This window comes from Limanda limanda, chromosome 1 (assembly GCF_963576545.1).
Source record: "Limanda limanda chromosome 1, fLimLim1.1, whole genome shotgun sequence".
NCBI lineage: Eukaryota > Metazoa > Chordata > Actinopteri > Pleuronectiformes > Pleuronectidae > Limanda > Limanda limanda.
Genome location: NC_083636.1, coordinates 22,883,147 through 22,906,716, shown reverse-complemented (window position 1 = coordinate 22,906,716; position 23,570 = coordinate 22,883,147). Strand labels below are relative to the sequence as shown.

At 37.9% G+C, this 23,570-nt stretch overlaps 1 protein-coding gene across 1 annotated transcript; it reads left to right on the top strand.

The window, feature by feature from the left end:
- The first annotated feature begins 4,433 nt into the window (after window positions 1–4,433).
- Window positions 4,434–17,607, top strand: fbxw2 (F-box and WD repeat domain containing 2). The gene is made up of 8 exons (XM_061073402.1): window positions 4,434–4,754; window positions 5,962–6,254; window positions 7,678–7,900; window positions 8,239–8,433; window positions 9,180–9,313; window positions 9,415–9,501; window positions 13,309–13,478; window positions 16,047–17,607. The coding sequence occupies exons 2-8, from the start codon at window positions 5,988–5,990 to the stop codon at window positions 16,333–16,335; spliced, it is 1,365 nt and encodes a 454-aa protein (XP_060929385.1). The 5' UTR covers window positions 4,434–4,754; window positions 5,962–5,987; the 3' UTR covers window positions 16,336–17,607.
- The last annotated feature ends 5,963 nt before the right edge of the window (window positions 17,608–23,570 follow it).

Here is a 23,570-nt window from a genome sequence, read left to right as displayed (position 1 = left end):
CTCCACCTTCAGTTGCTGTCAGTCGTGCATGTATCTGGTCTGTTTTTACTGGGTTACCTTGATTCTATCACCTTTTTTTTAGGTGAGATGGAACATTAATGGTGTGGCAGATGAATAATATAAAGCTCATTATCAACTTTGCATCTGTGGGCACAAGCACTCTGCATAGGTATGGGGTCTTGGCTGGATTTCTTTGGATTCCACTTGTATCCAATCTTGTTTATTCCTGCTCTCCTTACTCTCTTTAATGCCTCTGCATACGAAAGCCTTTTCAATAATCTTTACTTTCTGGATTCCCTCTTCACTTCACAGCCTCCAATTGTAGCACTATGATTATCTCCGCAGTTAGAGCATTTCACCTTGGTATCTTTCCACATTTTCCATTTTCATGCTGGCCTCCACATCTTGCACATTTTATTTTTTATTCTTTTATTTAAATTGTATTCTTTGCACTGCTGTACAGTGTGCGCCATTCTTCGGTAGGCAGCATCTGAGTGTCCTAGGAAATATTCCATTCCATTACACATCATATATGAGTTGGGGAGGGTTTTCTCAAACTCAATAAGCACCAATAAAGTATCCCTTAGTGTGCCATCCTGATTATATTAAATTATTACCTTTCACTAATTTTTTTGTGTTTTCTCCATACCTGCCAACCTGTCATGTTCTTGATCTTTCGATATTGCTACCCCTGTCACCCCCCGCCAGCGTCGTGACTCCATACCCACAATTGTTTCGGCAGTGCCTCCATACCCACAATTGTTTCGGCAGTGCAATTGCAGAGCAACGCACACACAACTACGCTCAATTATGAATGCTCACAACAGTGTAGGACATAGGTGTAAGCTACGTGCGTACGTATGCCGTAGCTTTGACGCAGAGTTGTGAACTTTTTTTTCTGATTCTTGTTGAGGGTTAAGGACAGAGGATGTCACACCTTGTTTAAAGCCCTATGAGACAAATTGTGATTTGTGAATATGGGCTATACAAATAAAATTTGATTGACTGATTGATATTAATATGCAAGTTGAGATAAAGTAATGAAGAGCTCAAGGAAATGTTTCACAAATGTGTCATCAGGCATGGGCAACTTTATATAAATTCAGCGGTCCCCCTCGGTATCCCCACAAGGAATTCCTCTTTAGAGATTTCTCTGTATATTGTCCCCTGCAGCAGTATAAGGAAAGACGGTGGTGATATTTTGCATATGAAACAGATAGTTCTACATATATCTATTGTAAATACTAACACACAAATATTATGGGGTGCCGTTTGTCAAGCAGCTCATGCTGAAAATAACAGCAACATTTTGTCACATTTAGCTTCAAACCATGTTTAAAAAACTGGTGTGAATTTTTGAGAGTCACTTTTTTGCACATTTACAACAATATTTGTCAACTTGGAGATATTTTAAATATTTAAATCCAAATGTTAAATGTAACACTTAAATGTTAAATCTAAATGTTAAATCTAAATCTAAATGTTAAATCTAAATCTAAATGTTAAATTTAAATCTAAATGTTAAATATAAATATAAATGTTCAAATTTAAATTTAAATATAAATGTTAAATATAAATGTTAAATTTAAATCTAATTGTTAAATTTATATCTAATTGTTAAATCTGAATCTAAATATAAATGTTAAATCTAAATGTTAAATATAAATATAAATGTTAAATCTAAATTTAAATTTAAATGTTTAATCTAAATGTTAAATTTAAATGTAAATGTTAAATTTAAATCTAAATGTTAAATCTAAATATAAATATAAATGTTAAATCTAAATGTTTCGGGTGAAACTAAATATTTAGCTAATATGCAAATTCAAATGCCGGTTACAGGAAGTAGTAACAAAATAAAAGCTCGAGGAAGTCTTAGCGATGTCCTGTGTGTGTCTGTGTCTGCTTCCTCCTCACGTCCCTCTGTCCCCCGCTCACTTTACACTTTAACAATAAACACCAGCGCTGATCACAAGTTATTAGGACACCTACAGGACAGATGTTATGAGCTCATACTATCTCATAATAATGAGATACTGACTGCAGGGTCTGTCATGGGAGACTGTGTGTGTGTGTGTGTGTGGGCTGTGTGCGTGTGTGGGCTGTGTGCGTGTGTGTGTGTGTGTTGGGGGGGTGTATGCTTGTCTCTGTTCCTCTTCACTAAAACTGATAATCACATGTATTTTTTAGTTATTATCCGATGATGACCGATCATGACTTCGGATCGCTCCGTCACTTTAACGCTGACGGTCCTGACTGTGCGCGTCACGTTCTGCTTGTGTTGTGTGGAGCGGGGGACTACGTGCACACGGTGTTTAAACATGTGTTTCATGAGATCAAACAAACACAAAGTAAACATCAGTCCTGTAGGTGTCCTAATAACTTGTAATCAGCGCTGGTGTTTATTGTTAAAGTGTAAAGCGAGCGCGGGACAGAGGGAAGTGAGGCGGAAGCAGACACAGACACACACAGGACAACCGGACTTTTAATGAGCGTCTGTTCTGGTTATAATGATTCAGCGGCAGCACATCGCTAAGACAATGAACGCAGCAGAAAACATGTATCGATCCTGTTATGTCTCTGTATCGATGCACAGTCGCCCACTTCCGCGAGTAGGGAGGCTGTCCCCGCAGCCGCTCAGCCCTGCTCTGTGTCACCCCGCCCACAACCCGTATCTCATAATAATGACTTAATATGTCATTATTATGAGATACCCGGATGTACATTGTCCTAAACTTTCTCGGGATCTCGCAAAAGTCATTTTGCTGTCCTCATTTCCCCCCGTGTCCCCTGGGGGGCTCCGTAATAAACACACTCTGACTTCCTCGAGCTTTTATTTTGTTACTACTTCCTGTAACCGGCATTTGAATTTGCATATTAGCTAAATATTTAGTTTCACCCGAAACATTTAGATTTAACATTTATATTTATATTTATATTTATATTTAACATTTAGATTTAAATTTAACATTTACATTTAAATTTAACATTTAGATTTAAATTTAGATTTAACATTTATATTTATATTTAACATTTAGATTTAACATTTATATTTAGATTCAGATTTAACAATTAGATTTAAATTTAACAATTAGATTTAAATTTAACATTTATATTTAACATTTATATTTAAATTTAACATTTATATTTATATTTAACATTTAGATTTAAATTTAACATTTAGATTTAGATTTAACATTTAGATTTAGATTTAGCATTTAGATTTAACATTTAAGTGTTACATTTAACATTTGGATTTAAATATTTAAAATATCTCCAAGTTGACAAATATTGTTGTAAATGTGCAAAAAAGTGACTCTCAAAAATTCACACCAGTTTTTTAAACATGGTTTGAAGCTAAATGTGACAAAATGTTGCTGTTATTTTCAGCGTGAGCTGCTTGACAAACGGCACCCCATACAAATATATGTATATATAACAACAATTCATAAAATGTAGGTGATTGCTCAGTGGTGAAAACATCACTAGGATTATATTATATTCAGTGTCTGCCAATAGATCCCTTTCACCTAAATCTTACATACTGGACCTTTAACATGTCTGATAACCTAGCGTGACCACATTTACATGGCAAAATTCAACATGATCATAGCACTACGTAGCAACACAAGAGGATGTGACATTTAACTTCATGATGCACTGAGCAAAGACATAACACAATATCAAGCTGTATGTCAACAAACCACCAGCAACTACACTGCGGCCACAGCAAACCTCGATGGGCTCAGACTGTGGGGGCAATTGCTGCTTGCAGTTTAGATTTTTTTATGATACTGGACCTGACCGGACCCAGTGAAGATTATTTATTATTCAGCACACAGCACCTAGCTACACTGTACATGAATATTATCTTGCGTAATTTTATAATAATAATATTATTAATAAAAATAATAGACTTTACACAACACTTGTCAAAAAACACTGTTATAAAGTGCTTTACAAGTTAAAATTGAAAACTGAAGACAAACGTGTGTTCTAAGTGGGAAACTAATAAATATATATGCAAGAATTGTGTTACTTGCATGATTGGCCGTGTATGATGCTCACTGTACATCAAAATAACGCAGAACCAACTATCTATTCCAGCCGCTTCAAACAGCGGAACTATTGAGAGAACCAGGCCCGGGCAAAAAATGTCACATCGTTCCACATTATACGCGACACCGGAAGCTACTTTACTCACACATAACACTATCGTTTCCCGCTGTGTTGTCTCACAGGCAAATTAAATTTTGGTAATAGAATGTATGTACGTGTGTGTGTGTGTGTTTGTGTTTCTCTCTCTGTGTGTCTTTCTCTCTGTGTGTGTGTAGGCTTACTTTTCCGAACGTGCTCAATCAATGCCTGTTTTTGGAGCCAAGTTTTCAATACGCCTTCTCCTTTGAGTCAGAGCAGAGGGTCCAATTCTCCCACATCCGAAGGATAGCACAAGATATTTTGGTCTTCAAGATGTCAGAGGCTTCTATTATTCAATCATATGGCCTAGCGTTAGAACTATTGTTATGAGAAATGTGCAGATTGTACAGTAATAGGCACGATGTAGTTTTAAAGATTGAAAGAATCAAGTACTTTTATCACGTGGATTAGCTACCGTTAGCTCCAAAGCTACGCAGCTAAGTTACTTGGACAGCCCTTTCAAGTTGGTTCCTGACAGGTTATATTACGACAGCTAACTTCATGAACTATGTGAACTAACCAAGAGTGCTGAATAAGGAGCTCCCTGCAACCCTCTGGTTGGTGGACATTTTCAGTTAACATTTTTAAATGGTATTTTATGTTGTAGCCAATACTGTCGAGTGATTGTTGAGGCGTTTCCAGTAGTTGCTAACTTGCTATTTAATAGTAGTAGTGTTGCTTTGCTAACGCTCAGTAGCTTATATACTGACGTACGATGGCACGTAAAATCAATTGCCCCCAAATAAGTGACAATAACATTTTGTACATGTGCCACATACATACATACAAAGGTTACTCAGCAGGGGAGTATTGCCATTTTTAGCCTAGCGATAGCTGTGAAAGCTGTAAGACTACTGCAAAGAGCCTTCAGCTGTTTTTGATTACATTTGTAACACTCAACTGATGACGACAATGACAATGGTAATAGTGTTCATTACTATTACAAATGTATGGCAGTCAGTGCAGTCAGGCCTGGTGATATTGCTTGGTCAGTCTTTTCAAAAATGCATTTAATTGAGTCATAGATTAAATATGGCTTTGCAACAAAACACTATTCATAATTGCTATTTATGGCACTTGTCAGATAAGAATGAGCCATATAAATATATATATAACCTTGTTGGCAGAGGTAATGTTATGAAACAGCAGAGAGATAAATAAAACAGAAAATCTTATATTATTTTCAAATCTGTCATCAGCAAGTGATTCGAAATCTGAATAGATATATTGGTGAATTAAATAACTTTCCATAATCCACCAATTATGTCCCTTGCAATTTGTATTATTTCAGTGTGAGTTTTTGTAAGACATAAGAAATTTCAGTTATGTATCACATACTGATCATACTGATGGAATTGCTTCTGTGTTATAGTAGTAGTTGACACTTTGTAATACATTGTGTCCATATTATGTGTAAGTCATGAAGCTTACAATTAAACAAGTATTGCAAACTTGTAGTAAATTAATTAATAGAATAGATAGAATAGAATCAAATTATATATAATTGAAACAGCAAAAAGAACAATTAACACATTTTAAGAAAATAAAAATATCAAACATTTGGTATTGCCTATATCTTTTTTTGCAAATGTTCTCATTGCAAATTAAATATTTTGAGAATTATTTTTTTGTTCAGCAAAAAAAGAGGACACCACGTTGGGACACCATTCTTACCCCAAACGTTGGATTTATCAGATTATTACATGGCTGCTTGAGACACTGAAATACATAAACATGAAGTAAGACCCAGCATTCTTCCTTTAGGTGTTGCAGGTTGCTCTCATGTACCCATGGAGAAGGTAGCCTTTGAGGGGTGGTTGGAGTCCATCTCTGCTACTTTCGTTACTCTAAATGACCAGGAGCGCAACCAGTCTCTAGACCACCTCATATCATTAAGTGGTGCTGCCCAGCTCCGTCATCTGTCAAATGGCCTGGAGACACTGCTCAAGCGTGACTTCTTGCGTCTCCTCCCTCTGGAGCTTGCCTTCTATTTGCTACACTGGCTGGACCCTCAGACTCTCCTCACCTGCTGCCTGGTCTGCAAGCAGTGGAATAAGGTAAATATCATGCAGCCTTATATCTCACAGTGTTATGGGGTACTTGTTGTTTGTCTTAAATATGTCTGTGTTTCCTCTCAAGTTTTATGTTGTGAGTTTTATTAAAGCCTTTGCAAAAGGAGAGAACAGATTCATATCCAGTGGCCCTGAGTAATTTATCCCATTCCCACGACATAGGTCTTACATTTATTTCATTGTGTTCTTAAAAAAAATAGTTACAAGTACTTATTCTAGTCAAAAGTAACCAGCATTTTGTCACTCCCCTTAGTCAGTTCATCAGCCGTGGTGTGAACAACCTCTTTTTTTGTTGACTAAAACTGCCGAAAAAACTAACATAATACAATACAACTCATAAAAAGCATGTTCTTTTCTGTTGAAATTGTTTTGCCACTCCTGATATCTTCTATTTTTTGTTATTTATCTAATTTAATTATCTCAGAACGAGTACATTGATTGGGAGTAATTTTGGCCCACCCTTTTTTGCAGAATTATTTAAATAAGTCTGAAAAATTGAGGATTTAAAGCATGAACTGCCCTTTTAAGATCTTTACACAACATTGCAATAGGATTCAAGTCAGGATCTTGACCAAGTCACCCCAAAAATTGTTTTTCTTTTGAGCCATTCAGAAGTGGACTTGCTTTTGTGCATTGGATCATTGTCCTGACACAATTGAGCTTGACCTCTAAGTCATAAAACTGCTGGGTGGATATTCTCCTTCAGGATATTCTGTTCAAAAAAGTCCCTACCCCACTGTCTATGTGCCCCTGAGCAAGGCACCATACTCCCCCAACATCTGCTCCCCAGGCGCCGTGCATGGCTGCCCACTGCTCTGTGTGTCTTGCTGTGTTCAAAAGCAGAGAGCTTCCCCCATTTACATGTAGTGTGTCTGTGCATGTGTGTTGGATAAATAAATGTATCTTGTATCTTATATCTTGAAAGCAGAATTCACGTACTGAAGCAGTAAAACAGGCCCAGGCCATCACATCACTGTGTTTGATTGTTGGTATGATGTTCTTATTGTGTAAGGCTGTGTCAGCGAATAGTAATTATTCTGTTGTTTTTTGGCAAATCTGGGACAAGACTTTTTATATTTTTTAGTCTGAAGTGGTTTGCACCTTGCAACTCTCCTTTGGAGTCATGAATACTGACCTTAATTAAAGCAAGTGAGTCTGACATATCTTTGGATGTTAGTCTGGGTTTGTGCTCTTTGAAGAAGTATTCTCCATTTCTCTCACAGTGGTTTGCTGTAGTCCAAAAGCAGTAGCATTGTAAGATTTCAATCACTGGAATTTCTTTATTCCAGTGATTGAATCTGGTTTTAATGAGTTAAAGGGAAATGCGCAAATGATTCAATCTCAGAATATAAACACCACAAGTACAAAACTATTCAAAAAAACGAGCTAAGTGTCCATTTCACTGTAGGTGATAAACTCTTGTCCAGAAGTGTGGCAGAGTGTGTGTCGGGAGCTGGGCTGGAGGATTGATGAGGCCATTCAGGATGCACCACACTGGAAGGGAGTCTACCTGAAGGCCAAACTGCGTATGACGCAGTTGAAAGAACAGGAAGCCTTTGAGACATCATCCCTCATTGGTCACAGTGCTCGGGTATATGCCCTCTACTATAAAGATGGCCTCCTCTGCACAGGTACACTTTCACTGTTTTGATTTTTTTTTTCAATTTGGCAAACTATTGTACTATACAAACAAAACTATTTTGAACAAACCACTTTTGTAGACTATAATGATTATTGGAATGTAAAATAAATAAAAAATGTTACCATCCATTCTCCATATTTGTTCTTCAATCTCATCACCACTCAAAATCATTAAATTTTCTTTAAATGTAAAGGAGGGCCGCCTAATACAAATTGCGCCTTTTAAGATAGAATTAGGACACCAGTTTGACTCATATTGACATCACATTGCTGTTCTGTAACAAGTATTAAGAGATGTGCAGAGCTGGGACGTCTTCTTTTTTTTCAGGATCTGATGACCTCTCTGCCAAATTGTGGGATGTGCGCACTGGGCAGTGCATTTATGGAATTCAAACACACACCTGCGCTACAGTGAAGTTTGATGAACAGAAGCTGGTGACTGGGTCATTCGACAACACTGTTGCATGCTGGGAGTGGAGCAGTGGGTCTAAAATCCAACAGTTCCGTGGCCACACAGGAGCAGGTTGGCTTATATTAATTGTGCTAAATTCACAGCAGATATCTGTTCTGGTGGGGGGGTGACACTGACCTCGGCCGCTTTTTCTCAGCTGCCTTATGATTCATATTTATATGAGAGACGATTTAAACAAAACTATCCTTGTCGTCGCAAAACTGAGAACTCATGTGAATTACATGAATAGCAATCGAGAGAGAGACAGAGAAAACATCCAAAAGTTTAGCTCTGATAGATTTCATAGTGACATTTCTGCAAAGCTAACAAGTTTTACTACATTTTGATCTAAAAATCATGAATGACAACCTCCATTGGTGGCTTTGAGAGCAGTATAGGCACACAAAAAGTAGCTGAAAATCTGTCCTGCTCTACTCTCGCTCCAAATGGGCGAGAGACCTTGATTCCCATACATTTTTTTCCCCGCCGTTTGTTGTGATGTCGAGTGAACCATTTGACAAATGTCTTTGAAAAGTAATGGCACACTACATGTGTCCGCGCCCCCCATTTTGAGAACCACTGATATAGTGTATCTATCTGCAGCAGGGGCAAATTTGGGTTCAGAAGCATGCACAAGGACAATTTAGCATGGTTAGAGGACACCCTACCTCCTGAGCCACAGCCGCCCACAAAAGTTAGGTGGCTTGTCTGGAAACATTAGAATAAGGCAGGCCACCATATTCTAGATATTTAATGGGAAACACTGTATTCCCTTTTTGAACTGTTTTTCAAAAGAACACTTTTTTGGTTGTTTTCAGTCTTCAGTGTGGACTACAATGATGAGCTGGATGTACTGGTCAGCGGGTCTGCAGACTTCACGGTGAAGATTTGGGCTTTGTCTGCTGGTGCCTGTCTCAACACTCTGACTGGGCACACTGAGTGGGTGACTAAGGTCAGCTCACCTTCTAGTCAAGATGTTAATGTGTGCTGGAAGTTAAATCTTGAAATGCCTTATGTTGAAATGTCTATCCTGTGTTTTCATCTCCTCCAAAGGTGTTACTCCAGAAAAGTGAAGTAGAATCTATGATGCACAGTCCTGGTGACTATATCCTCCTCAGTGCTGATAAGTATGAAATTAAGGTAATGCTGATATTTGCCTTTACTTTTTGAAGTATAGAGAAACAAAATAATTGTTTTTATTGTTTTGCTGTTATTCCTATGTTTTAGCTGCTATATCTCAATCAATCCATCAATCAAACTTATTTGTATAGCCCATAGTCACAAATCAAAATTTATCTCATTGTGCTTAATAAGGTTAGACATCCTCTGCCCTTAACCCTCAACAAGAGCAAGGAAAAACTACCAAATATAACCCTATTAACAGAGGGAAAAAAATTTAGAAACCTCAGAGAGAGCTACATGTGAGGGATCCCTCTCCCAAGCCGGACAGAAGTGCAATTTATGCCACGTGTAACTGAAAACATCAGCAAAATAAGAGTATTTAACATTGATTAGAAGAAACAGTTTGTAACATAATGGAAAGGGAATGAATTGAGAAGGTATTGCCATTAATGGTAGTGTATGTGAATAGACATATTGCATATCAAGCAGTCCACGATCAGCTGGCACCACGATCTGGATCCACCACCACAATCAGATGCCACCATAATCCACAATCCATCGTCATGATACACTTACACTATCAGGATCCACCATCACCTGTCACCTCTATCATGGTCCACCTCCTATATCCACAATCAGCTGCCACCTCTATCATGGTCCACCACCTATATCAACGATCAGCTGCCAACACGTAGAAGATTCCCCAATGTGATCACGATAAGCCAACATGATCCTTGATAAACCACTACGATCACAATCTCTTATTCGCCAACCACCAACGTTATCCAAGATGTGGCCAAAGCTGTGGTCCTGGATCTGCAAACTATAAAGCGCAAAGACTGCGGGGACAAGTCAAATCATTAACATGTATTGATAAGACATTAATGTGATAAAGAGGGAGGAGAGGTAAGAGAAGTTCCATGTCACATGTGTCCCTCGATAGTCTAGACCAGACATGGGCAAAGTACGGCCCGCTGGTCTTTTTAATCCGGCCCGCCGAACTTGTCCAAATAATACAAAAAATAAATTAATTGATTAATTTTTTTTTTTTTTTAAACTAACAATTTCGTAGCACTTTAATGGCACGTGCTTATAGAACTTTGTAGTTTTGCTTTATTTTTGAAGAAATTATACTTTCTTGATTCTTGTTGTTCTGGGTTTGAACCCTCGGGGTTGAATGCACTTATTGTAAGTTGCTTTGGATAAAAGCGTCAGCTAAATAAAATTTGCCCGGGAGTGTGGTGTATGTAGGGCTCGAAAGGGCACATGATCTCCCTTCACTTTTTCCCTTTGCCCTGTGAGCCCTTCTGTAAAATGAGAGGATCAAGGAAACGAAAAGTGGACAATGAGTGCCGAGTGTTTAACACGGAGTCAACAACAAAATACTTTTTCACTGATGTCCAATCGAAGGCTGTATGCCTGATATGCAGAGAAACTGTTGCAGTTTTCATGGAGTACAACATCAGCCGTCACTTTGCTATAGGGGTGCAACGATTAGTCGACGTCGTCGACAAAAATCGATGACCAAAATAGTCGCCGACGAATTTACTAGTCGATGAATCGTTGGTGACGTCATAGCGCGTGTTTCTCGTGCCGCGCAGCGGAACTAAACGTCGTTTTACCGGAGGTGCTGATGAAAGTACCTGAGGAGTGAACCATCTCGCTCCCTTCCTATCTCTGAAAGTCGCGCATGTGCAATAGCGACAAAACATGGACCAATGTCGGCGTCTGCTGCCGCGCGCAGTCGCGCACCAGGAAGTAAAAAGTTCGGGAGAACTTCACTCTTAACATGGCCCGAGAAAAACTACCTGCAGTATCTGTACAGCGGACCTGCTCTCCATGGAAGCAGGACATGCACATTTGAGGAGGAGGCACGTGTGACTTCGTAACGGAGACGATGCGGACTCGCCTCTGTCAGATGTTATATATACACGTTTATACATTAATTTTAATTTATTTTTAGTACCAGCACTTGGCCTGTTCTTGGTTCACAGTAAAAAGGGAAACTTAAATTTAAATTAATATTTTTTATTAGCACTTTGCCTGTCCTTGGTTTTAAATGGACAAAAACTTGATTTTTCTTTGCTTTTGTGTCAACAGTACCCTTATATGCAGCAAAGTTTATTAAAAGACATTTTTGTTAATGAAGTATCAATCTTTATTTTCAGTCATCACATGCCTTGAACAACCTCAAGCTAAATTTAAAAGCTGCTTACTAAATAATAGCAATTGAGAATTTGTGTCATTCATAATCCGATTAGTCGATTAATCGTTTCAATAATCGGTGACTAATCGACTATCAGAATAGTCGTTAGTTGCAGCCCTACTTTGCTACATTTCTTCACAGACAAACTGCGATTAAAGAGTCAGCTACCAAGGCATATTTTTGGGGGGCATTCGAAATAGCAAAGGCTAGCAAGCCTTATTCTGAAGGCGTTTTTTTGTTAAATGGCCTTGCAAATAAGTGCTTTGCTACTTGGTAAAGGCCAAATCCTTTCATGTAATGATTTTTCCATGTCATTTATATTAGTTCACAAAAACACTCCATCCATCTGTTCCTTGCCCGGCCCCTCTGTTAAATTTTGTAACCCATTGTGGCCCGCGAGACAAAAAGTTTGCCCACTCCTGTTCTAGACACATAACACCATAACTAAGAGCAGGTCCAAGACAAACCTGAATCAGCTCTAACGATAAACTTTATCAAAAAGGAAGGTTTTTAGCCTACTCTTAAAAGTAATGAGGGTGTCCGCCTCCTGAACTGAAACTCTGAGATGATTCCACAGGAGACAAGCTTGATAGCTGGAAGCTCTGGCTCCTACTCTACTTTTAGAGACTTTAGGGACAACAAGTAAGCCTGAATTCTGGGAGTCCAGTGCTCTGATATGGTAGTATGAGCTCTTTTCGGTATGATGGTGCCATATTATTTAGGGCCTTGAAGGTGAGGAGGAACATTTTTAATTCTACTACTAAATTCTACTAATTCTCTAAATTTAAGCGGAAGCCGCTGCAGGGAGGCTAATACTGGAGAAATGTGATCTCTTTTCCTGGTTCTTGTCAGGACACATGCTGCAACATTGTGGACAAGCTGCAGAGTCTTTAACGACTTACTGCTGGAGCCTGATAATAAGTGTGAAGGTAGCTTGGAGAGCACCTTTACCTGCACCAGAGGATCAATCAGCGCAGGTAAGAGCTGTTAGCTGATTGATCCTCAGGTTGAAAAAGGCAGCAGCGGAGCGGCCTCGGAGAGACACTCAGAACTGAGACACAGGACATGACAGAAGCTCATGTAGAGACACATTGGACAGAAACCAGAAAGGCATGGACTAGCTTTTCTGCAGCTTTTTGAGACAGGACATGTCATATTTTTGAGATGTTACATAAGTGAAAGAAGACAGTCCTAGAAATTTGTGAGAATCAAAGGAAAAATGGGGATCAAAGACTGTTTCAATGGAAGCAAGGGCTATGTCATCTAGAGATGATATATCATTAGATAATGTATCTCTAAGGTGTTTAGGACAGAGTATTAGAACCTCTGTTGTATCTGAGTGTAAAAGAAGAACATTGCGGGTCATCCACTTTTTTATGTCTTCAAAAGTTAATTGATTACACTGTTCTGCTTTTATTGACAGGTATAACTGGGTGACTTCCGCATAGCATTAAAAACTTACAGAGTGTGTCCTGATATAGTTTCCTAGTGGAAGCATATATAATGAGAATAAAATTGGTCCCAGCACAGAATCCTGGAGAACACTTAACTTTGGTGCGCACCGCTGACTCGAATCTGAAAATGTATAAGATGGGGAGAAAACTTTATTTCCTCTGCAGGTCTGGCCTTTAGGAAGAGAAATCAACTGCAAGTGTCTGAAGACACTTGCAGTTTCAGAGGACCGCAGCATCAGCCTTCAACCTCGCCTGCAGTTTGATGGACGCTACATCGTCTGCAGCTCTGACCTTGGAGTGTATCAGTGGGACTTTGCTAGTTTTGAGATTCTCAGGTAAGAACAAAGTTACAGACACAAGACCAAAATATTTAAACAGTTCTCTATGTCCTGGTTTAAGATCTACCTCAGGATTTGTGCAGATTTATAGATGTATAGTTTGTGTAAACTACATATGTTAACCAACCAAAACAGTTGGTATCTCTCTTCAAGAGGGAGGAAAACTGTCCCAAAAAAACCCTTCTAACAGAGGAACAAAACGTAAAAAAACCTTAGAGAGAGCCAGGTGTGAGGGGTCCCTCTCCCAGGACAAACAGAAGTGCAATAGATGCTGCTTGTATCTGAACCCATCAACAAAATAGCAGTGTTCACAACATTGATTAGAAGAAACAGTTTGTATCAAAATGGAGAAGAATGTCAATGTTTAAAGTATTTATACATAAGGAAATGTCTGATAGATATGAAGGGAGCAGCAATGACAAATTAATTGAGGAGTTATTGTCAGTAGTGAGTCTAGGAGTATGCGTGGGTGAGTAGGCGTATTGTATATCAAGCAGTCATGTTGTAATCATAGTCCACGGTCAGTTGCCACCACGATCATGATCTATGGTCCATGATCACATTCTACGACCCACCATGACGGTGCTCGATGTTGCTGGAACAGCAATGCTGGATCTGCCAACGATACAGCACAAGAACTCCGGGGAATTAGTCATGTCAGTAACATGCATTCATGAGACATTAATGTGATGAAGAGGGAGAAGAGGAAAGAGTGATGATTCCATAAGAAAGGAGCTTGACCGCTGAAGGCTCTGGCTCCTAATCTACTTTTAGAGACTTTAGGGATGACAAGTAAGCCAGAATCTTTGGAGCGCAGTGCTCTAGTGGGGTGATATAGTACTATGAGTTCTTTAAGGTATGATGATGCCATATTAAGGGTATGTAGGTGAGGAGAAGAATTTAATATTTTATTTTAAATACATTAGGAAGCCAGTGTAGTGAATCTAATACAGGATAAATATATGAATATATAAATATAAAGTCCAATGGATCATATAAGTCAGCGTTGTGATCACGTTAGTAGTATCAGGTTACCATGATAATTACCATTATGTTTTGGCATCAAGCTAATCGACAAAACGATATTTAGAATCTTGTCCTTTTTTCTAAAATGTATGTATTTTGTACATTGTCGTTGATGCAAAGAAATGTAATGAACTTATCTAAAACTTAAACAATGAATCTTTTGACTTTCCTGATGACAGTATGTTTTCAAAAAAGGTTGGAATTCTGCTTTCTCAACTCCAGGCTTGTTTCAGTCAATGTGTTGAAAAAAAATTATTTAGTGTAGCTTTGCTGCTCATTAGTGTGTTTTAATGTTGTACATAAATACCCTTTCTTAGTCTAATTTGGATTTTGTCTTTATCAACACATCTCTCTTGAAGTTTAGATGTTATGATCTTTATTGTTTTGTTGGCTTAGCTGTAAGGCTGGATTGAATTTTTGTTTAAAATGTAATTTAAGATTAGGATCTCTGCTGATTTAAAGGATTTATAAAAAAAAAAAAAATTGTAATGTTTGCGAAGTTTAAGGACAATTAGAGCCGGATATTTAACGTATCAAGTGTTTTTATTTCATATTTCTATCTGCTTCCAAGGCTAAGAAATTTAAGTTTTTGTAAAAGTTGGCATTTCTGTCAGCTCTTCAGATCTTTGGGGTTTATTTCAATTTGGTGCTAAAAAATGCTTTGGAAGTAACTTGCACCTTACAACGTATCTTATAGTGTGATATACTACATTTTGGGATTCTCATGAAGGCGGCTGTGGCTGAGTGGTAACGTTCTCCAACTAGAAGGTCGGCAGTTCAATCCCCAGTCTTCCCCATCTGCATGCCGAAGTGTACTTGGGCAAGATGCTGAACCCCGAATTGCCCCTCATATAACTAAAAAGTGTTGATAATAGATGGGCTGTATGAATGTGTGTGAATAGCAAACGGTAATGTACAGCGCTTTGAGTGGTTTTCAAGACTAGAAAAGTGCTATATAAATAGTAACCATTTATAAAGGTAGTCAGTCATTTTTATCCAAGTGTCAAGTTAATATGAGGGACATGTGTTTGAAGTGACTGCCACAGTTCGTTGTCTAAGTTTACTGTTAATGATGGTGTTTAATTGTTGAGAATTTACTAATTAAAAACAAAATCAACAAAAATATGTCAGATGAAATAGGTTGCAGTGATGGTTGTAACCATAACCTGTTATTGAGACTCTTAAATCATGAACCATTTGGTTAAATGAGGTTAAATGTATCAATCTTTGACCTACTACTAATTTATGTCTGTGACCAGTTGCTCTCTGCTCTGGAAAAGGCCCTAGGATACCCAGATTCATTTTTCCATCCAAGAAGAAATTAACTTCCAGAACCTGAAACCTGAAATCAATTAGAGGATGTTAATGAAAATTGTATTGACTAATAACTCTCCACTGTTATAATGTAAGTTTGTAAATGCAAACAAAAACCTTAATCCAGTTTTCCTAATTTCTGGAATTATGGATTTGGATAAGAACCTTTCTAATATGTAACATACTGCTCCTAGCTCCTAATCCAACATGTTTTGCTGTTTCCAGGGTGATCAAAGCACAGGATCCAGCCAACCTGTCCTTGCTCAGCTATGGTGAGGTGTTTGCGCTCCTTTTTGATAACCACTACCTGTATGTTTTGGACCTGAGGACAGAGTTGATCTCAGGTCGCTGGCCTCTACCAGCCTACAGAAAATCCAAACGAGGATCCAGCTTCCTGGCCGGTGTGACTTCCTGGCTAAACGGCCTGGATGGGGACAATGACTCTGGACTGGTTTTTGCTACCAGCATGCCTGACCATAGCATTCACTTAGTACTGTGGAAGGAGAATGGATGAAAGCGAACAGGGACTCCAAACCACAGATTGCAAGGATATTAGCCACCATCATAAATACTCTGGAATATATTAACCATAACAGCCAAGATAGATCATGCATGCACCAAAGCATTTTGTTTTGTAATTGTTTCTTCCTCAGCAGAGTCATGCTCTGAATACGAATATAAGCATCTGCATCAACTTAAACATCATCAAGATGATAGATATGATTGGCAATCGTCCAGAGCATATCAATTCTCCTGTAATGTTGGAATGAATGCTTGAATTCCAAATAAAAAGTGACAGGTCATTGTGCTGATTTGCAGTAATGTTGGTTTCCTTGAAGAAAAGCAGTGTTGCCTTAAAAAGAGTTGCTGTAAATAATGGAAAACAGCTTCTTTGATGTAAGATTGTGATATGAGAATGTGATGTCACGAGAGATATTCTCAAAGGAAGCTTTGTACCTAATTATATGTTGAAAATGAGCTTTCATGTAATTCCATGAAAGGATGACTAATTTAAGTGTCCGCTTGAGAAATGTGATTTGCCTTTTCAGTTTATTTGACTTTACAACTACAATTATTTGATATAACTGGCAAATAACAGTTAAGTTATGACTGCATCGTAAATTTGACTTTTTCTTGTGTTGTACTTTCCCTATTTACTGTGCTCTAAAATGTCTAATTATATAGCTATCCACCTGACTTAACTTGCTCAGTTGGGAGCTTTTATGAATCATCAACTTTATTTTTCTAAAGGCTTTAATGCAGCAGATGATATGACTTAACACATAGTTTGTTCTGTGCAAAACTACTATTTTAGAAAATTTGAGTTTGAGTATTTGAGTTATCCTGCCTTGACAAAAGAAAAATTGTGAATACTTGTCTGGTTCTATGGATCAGTTTTAACACCACATCTCAGTTTGGTCCTCTCTTACTGCAACATCAAAACTATGACTCAGAATCTTTATTAACAACTGTTTTGGCAGGCCACAGATCAATATGAATATATATTTACCAAACCTCAATCCTTGAGATTTTTCACATCTTATTTAAACGCCACCAAAATAGTATATTATGTACTCTTCCCTGCCATTGCACAACAATCTATCCTCCCAGTAGCACTCATTTATAATAGAAATGTAATGAAATGACTTGTATATAATGAACTGATAATGTTGAAGATACACATTGTTTTCAAGCACTGCCCAGTGTTACTATATTATATCAGGTTTTCTACTACAAAGCTCTTTAATACTTAAGTCATTCAAATTAATAAAAGTAGCAAATCCTCCTTGTGTTTGTCTGTTTGGTTATGCCAGCATTTTAACAACATTGTGTTACTGATGTTGTTTTTGAGCCACACTGGTAGCAGATTTGAGATTGCAACGAGGTTCCAAATATCTGCAAAACTATTTACACTATTCTCACCATCTTTAGTTGTAGTTTGTGTACTAGTGTGGTACAAATAAGCAAGTTACAGCTGAAGGCATGAGTTGTGTAACAAATACAGAAGTCAAGTTTCCTCTTAAATCTTCAAATGTGTTACGTCAGTGAGTATGCTCAACAAACTTGTGATAGTTTTTTATCAACCTTTCATTCTCATTCTATTAAAATCAAGTTCATATTTTCAGCTTATACTTAACTTACAAACATTAATGCACTTTAAAAAATAGTTTATAGCATTCTTGGCCTACAATTGAGGAAGAATTTTGATATAAATGGAAGTAGCACACTCCATACAAAAAAATGTATGTTTCTGCATTCAAGAATGGAATCGCTATTTCTGAAAAAGTATGTTACTCAGTAAGAGTTCATTTGTAACTAGATGAATTAAAAGTTATGGTGATATTAGCTCCAGCCTCAAGTGTGTCAACCAATATTTGCAGATTGGCTTCGGAATATGCAGCATATATGAACCGGCATGAAAAGGGCCTTAATGGCAGTGCTGCTTCATCACCTATTTTACATGGCTTTCATTGAAGCCCTGTCTTAATATATATGTTCAGGACTTTCATTATTTTAGTTTTGTGTTTACTGTATATGTTGCATATATAAAAATGTATGTATTTGATCCAATGACTACAAAGCATGTGTGGGACCAAGTAGCATTGTAGCAAGGGACAATTTTGCCAGCTGCATATGCTCAGTGTAAAGAGTCTCAAGATTGTAGGTCCTCATATTTGTATGTAGGCCCACTCTCTATCTCACTTCTAACTGTACAGGACATCATTTAAGGTTGTTTCCCTTCAGAGAACTTTACCAAGAAAATTAACAGTGCCTGCAGTTTGCCCAGGGCTGGTCTTGACGAGCTACTGCACAATTTTAATACAGACGCACAACAGAAGCAACAAGTATTGGTTAGCTATTATTTTATTCATAATTCTGTCTGAAGCTGAAAAATCCTGCAAAATGGTAAGAAAGACCGCTATTCACAAACCATTGGCTATATTTGTCACAAGATTGTGAACATAACAGAGCACTATCAAACACGTTCAATTATTCCTTTACAAATACAAATATCAAAACAATTGAAAGTAAAGACTAATGCAGAACTTGTTGAAAGTGATATGATGTAATCATGTACAATCTGATGCTAAAAACACTACATCCATAGCAAATATATTTTGCACAGGCAGACTGTTAATTGAGTCAAAAAATTGGTCAAACTGCCTCCAAAAACTTACAATAACTGCATTTCTAATTTTCGGAAAACTCACTGGCGCCTGCTGACATGTTTATGTGATGTTTTGGAGAATACATTTCAACTGATTTGATGTTCACTTGAATACATTCGAATGAGTTAATATCTTTATCTTTAGTGCCGCTGCTTTGACCAATAACTCAAAGGATCATCAGCACTGCTTAAAAACACATTTCAAATAACAACTTACTGTTATTAAGTTCATAAAACAGTGGTGCAGCACATGTTACAATCGAAACAACCTTTCGGCAAAGTATTTGTTTGACATTTTAGAGAATGCGCTGCTTAGACTCATTAAACATGTACATGTAATTTGTTTGTTTGTATGAATAGACTCAATCAATCAAATTTTATTTGTAAAGTCTATATTCACAAATCATGATTGGTCTCATAGGACTTCATCTATATGCTACAATTTGATCCCACAAGCAATATCCATATGAAACATCCAAAGATAATCTGATATTGGTCAGGAAAGCCCAAATTGGCTGCTTATCAGATATACTTTTTAATTAACTGGGATAGGTTTATGTGTAGATCTTTCCTCATTTGAGCAGCACAGGGGTTCAGTACATTTTACACTGGAACAACCATAGGCCATATATAAAAATGGACTTAGCTTCTGGCTCCAAAAGAAGGAGCCTATGCGGAGGTGCTTAGAAGTGTAATACCGCCAGAAATCCAGCAGGGGCTGGCTGAAATGGCTCCAAGAAAACTCTGGTTCCATAGACTGCCATTCAAAAAACACCAATTTCTCCAATGAAGTAAAAAAAATTCCCACCAGTGATTATGGTCTATTCGCCAGATACTGTCCTACTTATGAAAGATCTGGTGATCCATCTGAAAAAAATATCGAAATTAATTAGATATTAGAGTTTAAAAAAGGCGTAGATTTAGGGGCATGTCTGTTTGATTGACACACAGACTCCTGGATGATCGACACACAGACTCCTGGATGATCGACAGGCAGCGGCTTCGACGGTTCAGATGAAAGAGAGAATCATCCCAAAAAATCAGGAGCTTTTACTATGATTCTGTCAGTATCAGTCCCTGGGGGAGGTTTTTATACCGACACTTTTACTGTTAGTTTGTTTTAATCAGGGCCTGAGCACTGTGCGAGGACTTTATTGCTTTGTTTATTAGTTTTGAGTTCACCAGGTGTAAGGCCGGTTCTTCAGTAACAAAAGACACAGAGGAGCTGATGTCAGGTTTGTTTGGTGAGTAAACTCTGGTTCTCTTAAAGTTTTACAGTCTTTATCTTCCCATGTGTTCTCTATGCTCCGAAAAAGTTACTGTGTGATCTCACCAGAAAAGAGAAAACTGTCAGAAACCACCTAACTAATTCATTAATTATTTTTCTATTTCTCTCTGCTGACGTGTTGAATGTTTTTTTTAATCATCCATGAATCTACCAGAGGCTGAAGAACTAAGGACTTAGTTGATGATGATGTCGTGAAACAACTGGACCTCATCCAATGATAAGGATGACTGTCAACAGAGAAGACCTCATGAATGGAGCAGAAGTTGGAATGGAAGTGGTGTTCCACCAATCTAGATGATTTTTATTTGGAAAGATAGTCTGATAACTTACAAGACAGCCCTTTGAAATGCTGGAACCTTCTTTTATTCATCTTTAGTAGAAGAAAATAGGAACAACCTCAGGCTTCTCTTGAGCACCATAGCCGGCCTGACAGAGAATCACAGCTCTATTGATCTGTCTCTTCATTTAACATCTTAGCAGTAATGATTTCATGAGCTTTTAATAAATTAAACTGTAAACACCAGGGAAAAGATACACTGTTAGTAGCCTTAGAACTAACTGTAGCACCAGATTTATATTTAGACCACTTTTCTACCATAGATCTATATCTATACCCTTGTCTGTTAAACACTATCACAACTAGACTTCTCAAGGAAGATTTTCTCTAATCAACAGCCTGAAAAGCTGTTGCTAACCAGTTATATGATAATTTGCACAAAAGAATGGTCTTTCTAATTTTCAATCAAACTTCCAATCAGTATTTAGAATCCATCATAGTACTACGGAAGCTTATTGCATTCAATTGAAAAAAAAAGCTCTGTTTTTCTGAGATAAGTTCTCATAAAAAAAAAAGGTTTTTCTGAGATAATTATCTCTGAAATTCAGAATTTTTTGTTAAAAAAATTATTTAAAAAAAGCTCTGTTTTCCTGAGATAATTGTAATCTACTATTTTGATGTTTGTTTTGCAAAGAGCTCATGTTCAGCGGGCTACATGTGACTGTTGCACTCTTAGACAGTCTTTTGTTTGGCACGATTTCTTGTATTAGCGCCATGACGTATAGTGTCGCTTAAAACTGTCAGACTCTCCTTCAGCATAAATAACAGTGAACTACAAAAGACTAACAAAGTAAATATTTGAATTGTGGACAAAATTTAAAACTATCCTTTATCTATCTGTAGCTTAAACCCCTGATAGATGGTCGAGACTTTCAACTGATGTTTTCAGTGTATTTGAAACTTTCCTAAACAACACCTTAAGACCTGTGCCTCTTCGGAGGGTAGCAAAAACATAAAAATTTTCCTAAGTGAAGTTACAGATTCGTTGATGTCTTGCAACGGTAAATCTCTCTCTCTCTCAGAATTGGGACATTTCCTCAAACCATGTAAACATGAGGTGCAGCGTAAGTTCATCCTTCGCCAAAGGAGATGATTTTGTCATAACTCCACTGTGCATTGTCCTATCACCACCAAACTTCTCTCTCATGATCAGAGTCCAAGCCTGAAGAGCTCTATGTGTCAATATTTCCTCAGTGTCATAGCGCCACCTACTGATTCGCCATGAAACAGGAAGTGTAAATCCACTCTGCATTATCCAACCGGCCCGAACTACTGACCTATGATCACAATCCTGACCTGAACAGCTCCATATATTAATATTAGTGCAGGGTCATAGCGCCACCTACAGATCAGTGTGAAAATGAAGTTGTCGTAACATTGTCTAATTGACAAAAAATTGCTCACGCTACATCAGAGCCCCTACTTGAACAGATCTATGAGTCTGTATGTAATAATACTGATGCCGCCACCTACTGGCAACAGGAAATAAGCTTTGTTTTATCAATAAATCAATCAATCAAGTTTTATTTGTATAGCCCACATTCACAAATCACAATTCGTCTCATAGGGCTTTAACATGGTGTGACATCCTCTGTCCTTAACCCTCAACAAGAGTAAGGAAACAACTATCATTCAATTTACATAAATATTACATACATAAAAGCTATCAATTGCAGCGTGATGTGCAATTGATAGCATTGAGTGTAATGAACAATTAGCAGGCAAGGTTCAACATCACGTGACGGACGCAGGAAGTGAAGCGTTTATCCTTGCCACAGTGCACAAAACGCATGCAACGCGGAGACGTGCGCTTGGTCATTGATCGCTCTCTCCACTAACCGCAACAAGCTTCAAAATGCATGTGCTTGGGCCAGTTCAGTGATGCTTTGCAGCCCTATTTATTATTTGAACCCAAATGAATTGAATTCTTGAGGGATTTAAGTATTAGTATTATAGATTTAAACACACTAATCATAAAAAAAATTAAAATAATAATAATTGTTGTTATCCTGCAGCTCTGGAGTCAGATATACCTGCAAAGAGAGAGAGACAGAGGGAGAGAGACTATGGGAGTAAAAAGACACAGCTAGTGACATGTAGTAATATATCTAAATGAATGTGGGGGCAGTGAGACAGAGAGAAGAGGAGAAGTGCTCAGTGCATGAGAGGAATTCCCCTAGCTGTCTAACTAAGCACAACTTTGGGATGGTTCAGGACTCACCCAACTATAGGCTTTATCAAATAGGAATGTTTTAAGTTTAACCTTAAATGTAGAGACGGTGTCTGCCTCCAGAACAGAGTGGGAGCTGTTTTCACAGGAGAGGAGCCTTGTAGCTGAGGTGTCTACTCCCAGTTTTTATCCGTTTTACCCAATGGGCTCCACATATCACTGATTCGACACGTGTGTGCTACATTTTCTGTGGCAGTGTGTTAATGATGACAGCAGGGTGATAGTTAAATGTAACCCTTGGGGCCTGTGTGTCCCATTCTGGGTCAAAATGCACAACATTGCTAAATGTGTTAAGTGAATGAGAATGTGTTGAGAGTTTTACAAAAGTGATGATTCAGATTTGCAAATGGTCTCTAACCAGATGAACTGTGTCTAAAGTGTGTCCTCCATGTAGGGAGAGTGAAAGGGCCAAGAGGGATTATTTTGCGATGAGCACTAAAAAGTAGCCAGAGGCATGCCACTAAGTCAGAAAAGCTATATCCCTACTGTACCACTGTCATTAATAAAACCCTGGTTGTTCCCCCCCTGCCCACTGATTTCTTATTCTGGAAAAAATGCAAGGACAAAAAGGTTGTGGCAATATTGCAGTTCTGATTGATTGCAAGCAGCAAATGAAAAATGTATAGCCTACCAGTACATAGAGATGATTCAAAAGATCATATTACAGGACGAAAAGGTTTTGGTTTCAGCATTCCAGACTTAAAAGTTTCAGTGAAAAACCTCAG

Bases quoted from the DNA above. Each gene is read 5' to 3' on its own strand.
- fbxw2 (XM_061073402.1), top strand. From the start codon at position 5,988: ATGGAGAAGGTAGCCTTTGAGGGGTGGTTGGAGTCCATCTCTGCTACT. The intron at 8,434-9,179 runs GTTGGCTTATAT...GGTTGTTTTCAG, and splicing joins CCGTGGCCACACAGGAGCAG to TCTTCAGTGTGGACTACAAT. The intron at 13,479-16,046 runs GTAAGAACAAAG...TGCTGTTTCCAG, and splicing joins GCTAGTTTTGAGATTCTCAG to GGTGATCAAAGCACAGGATC.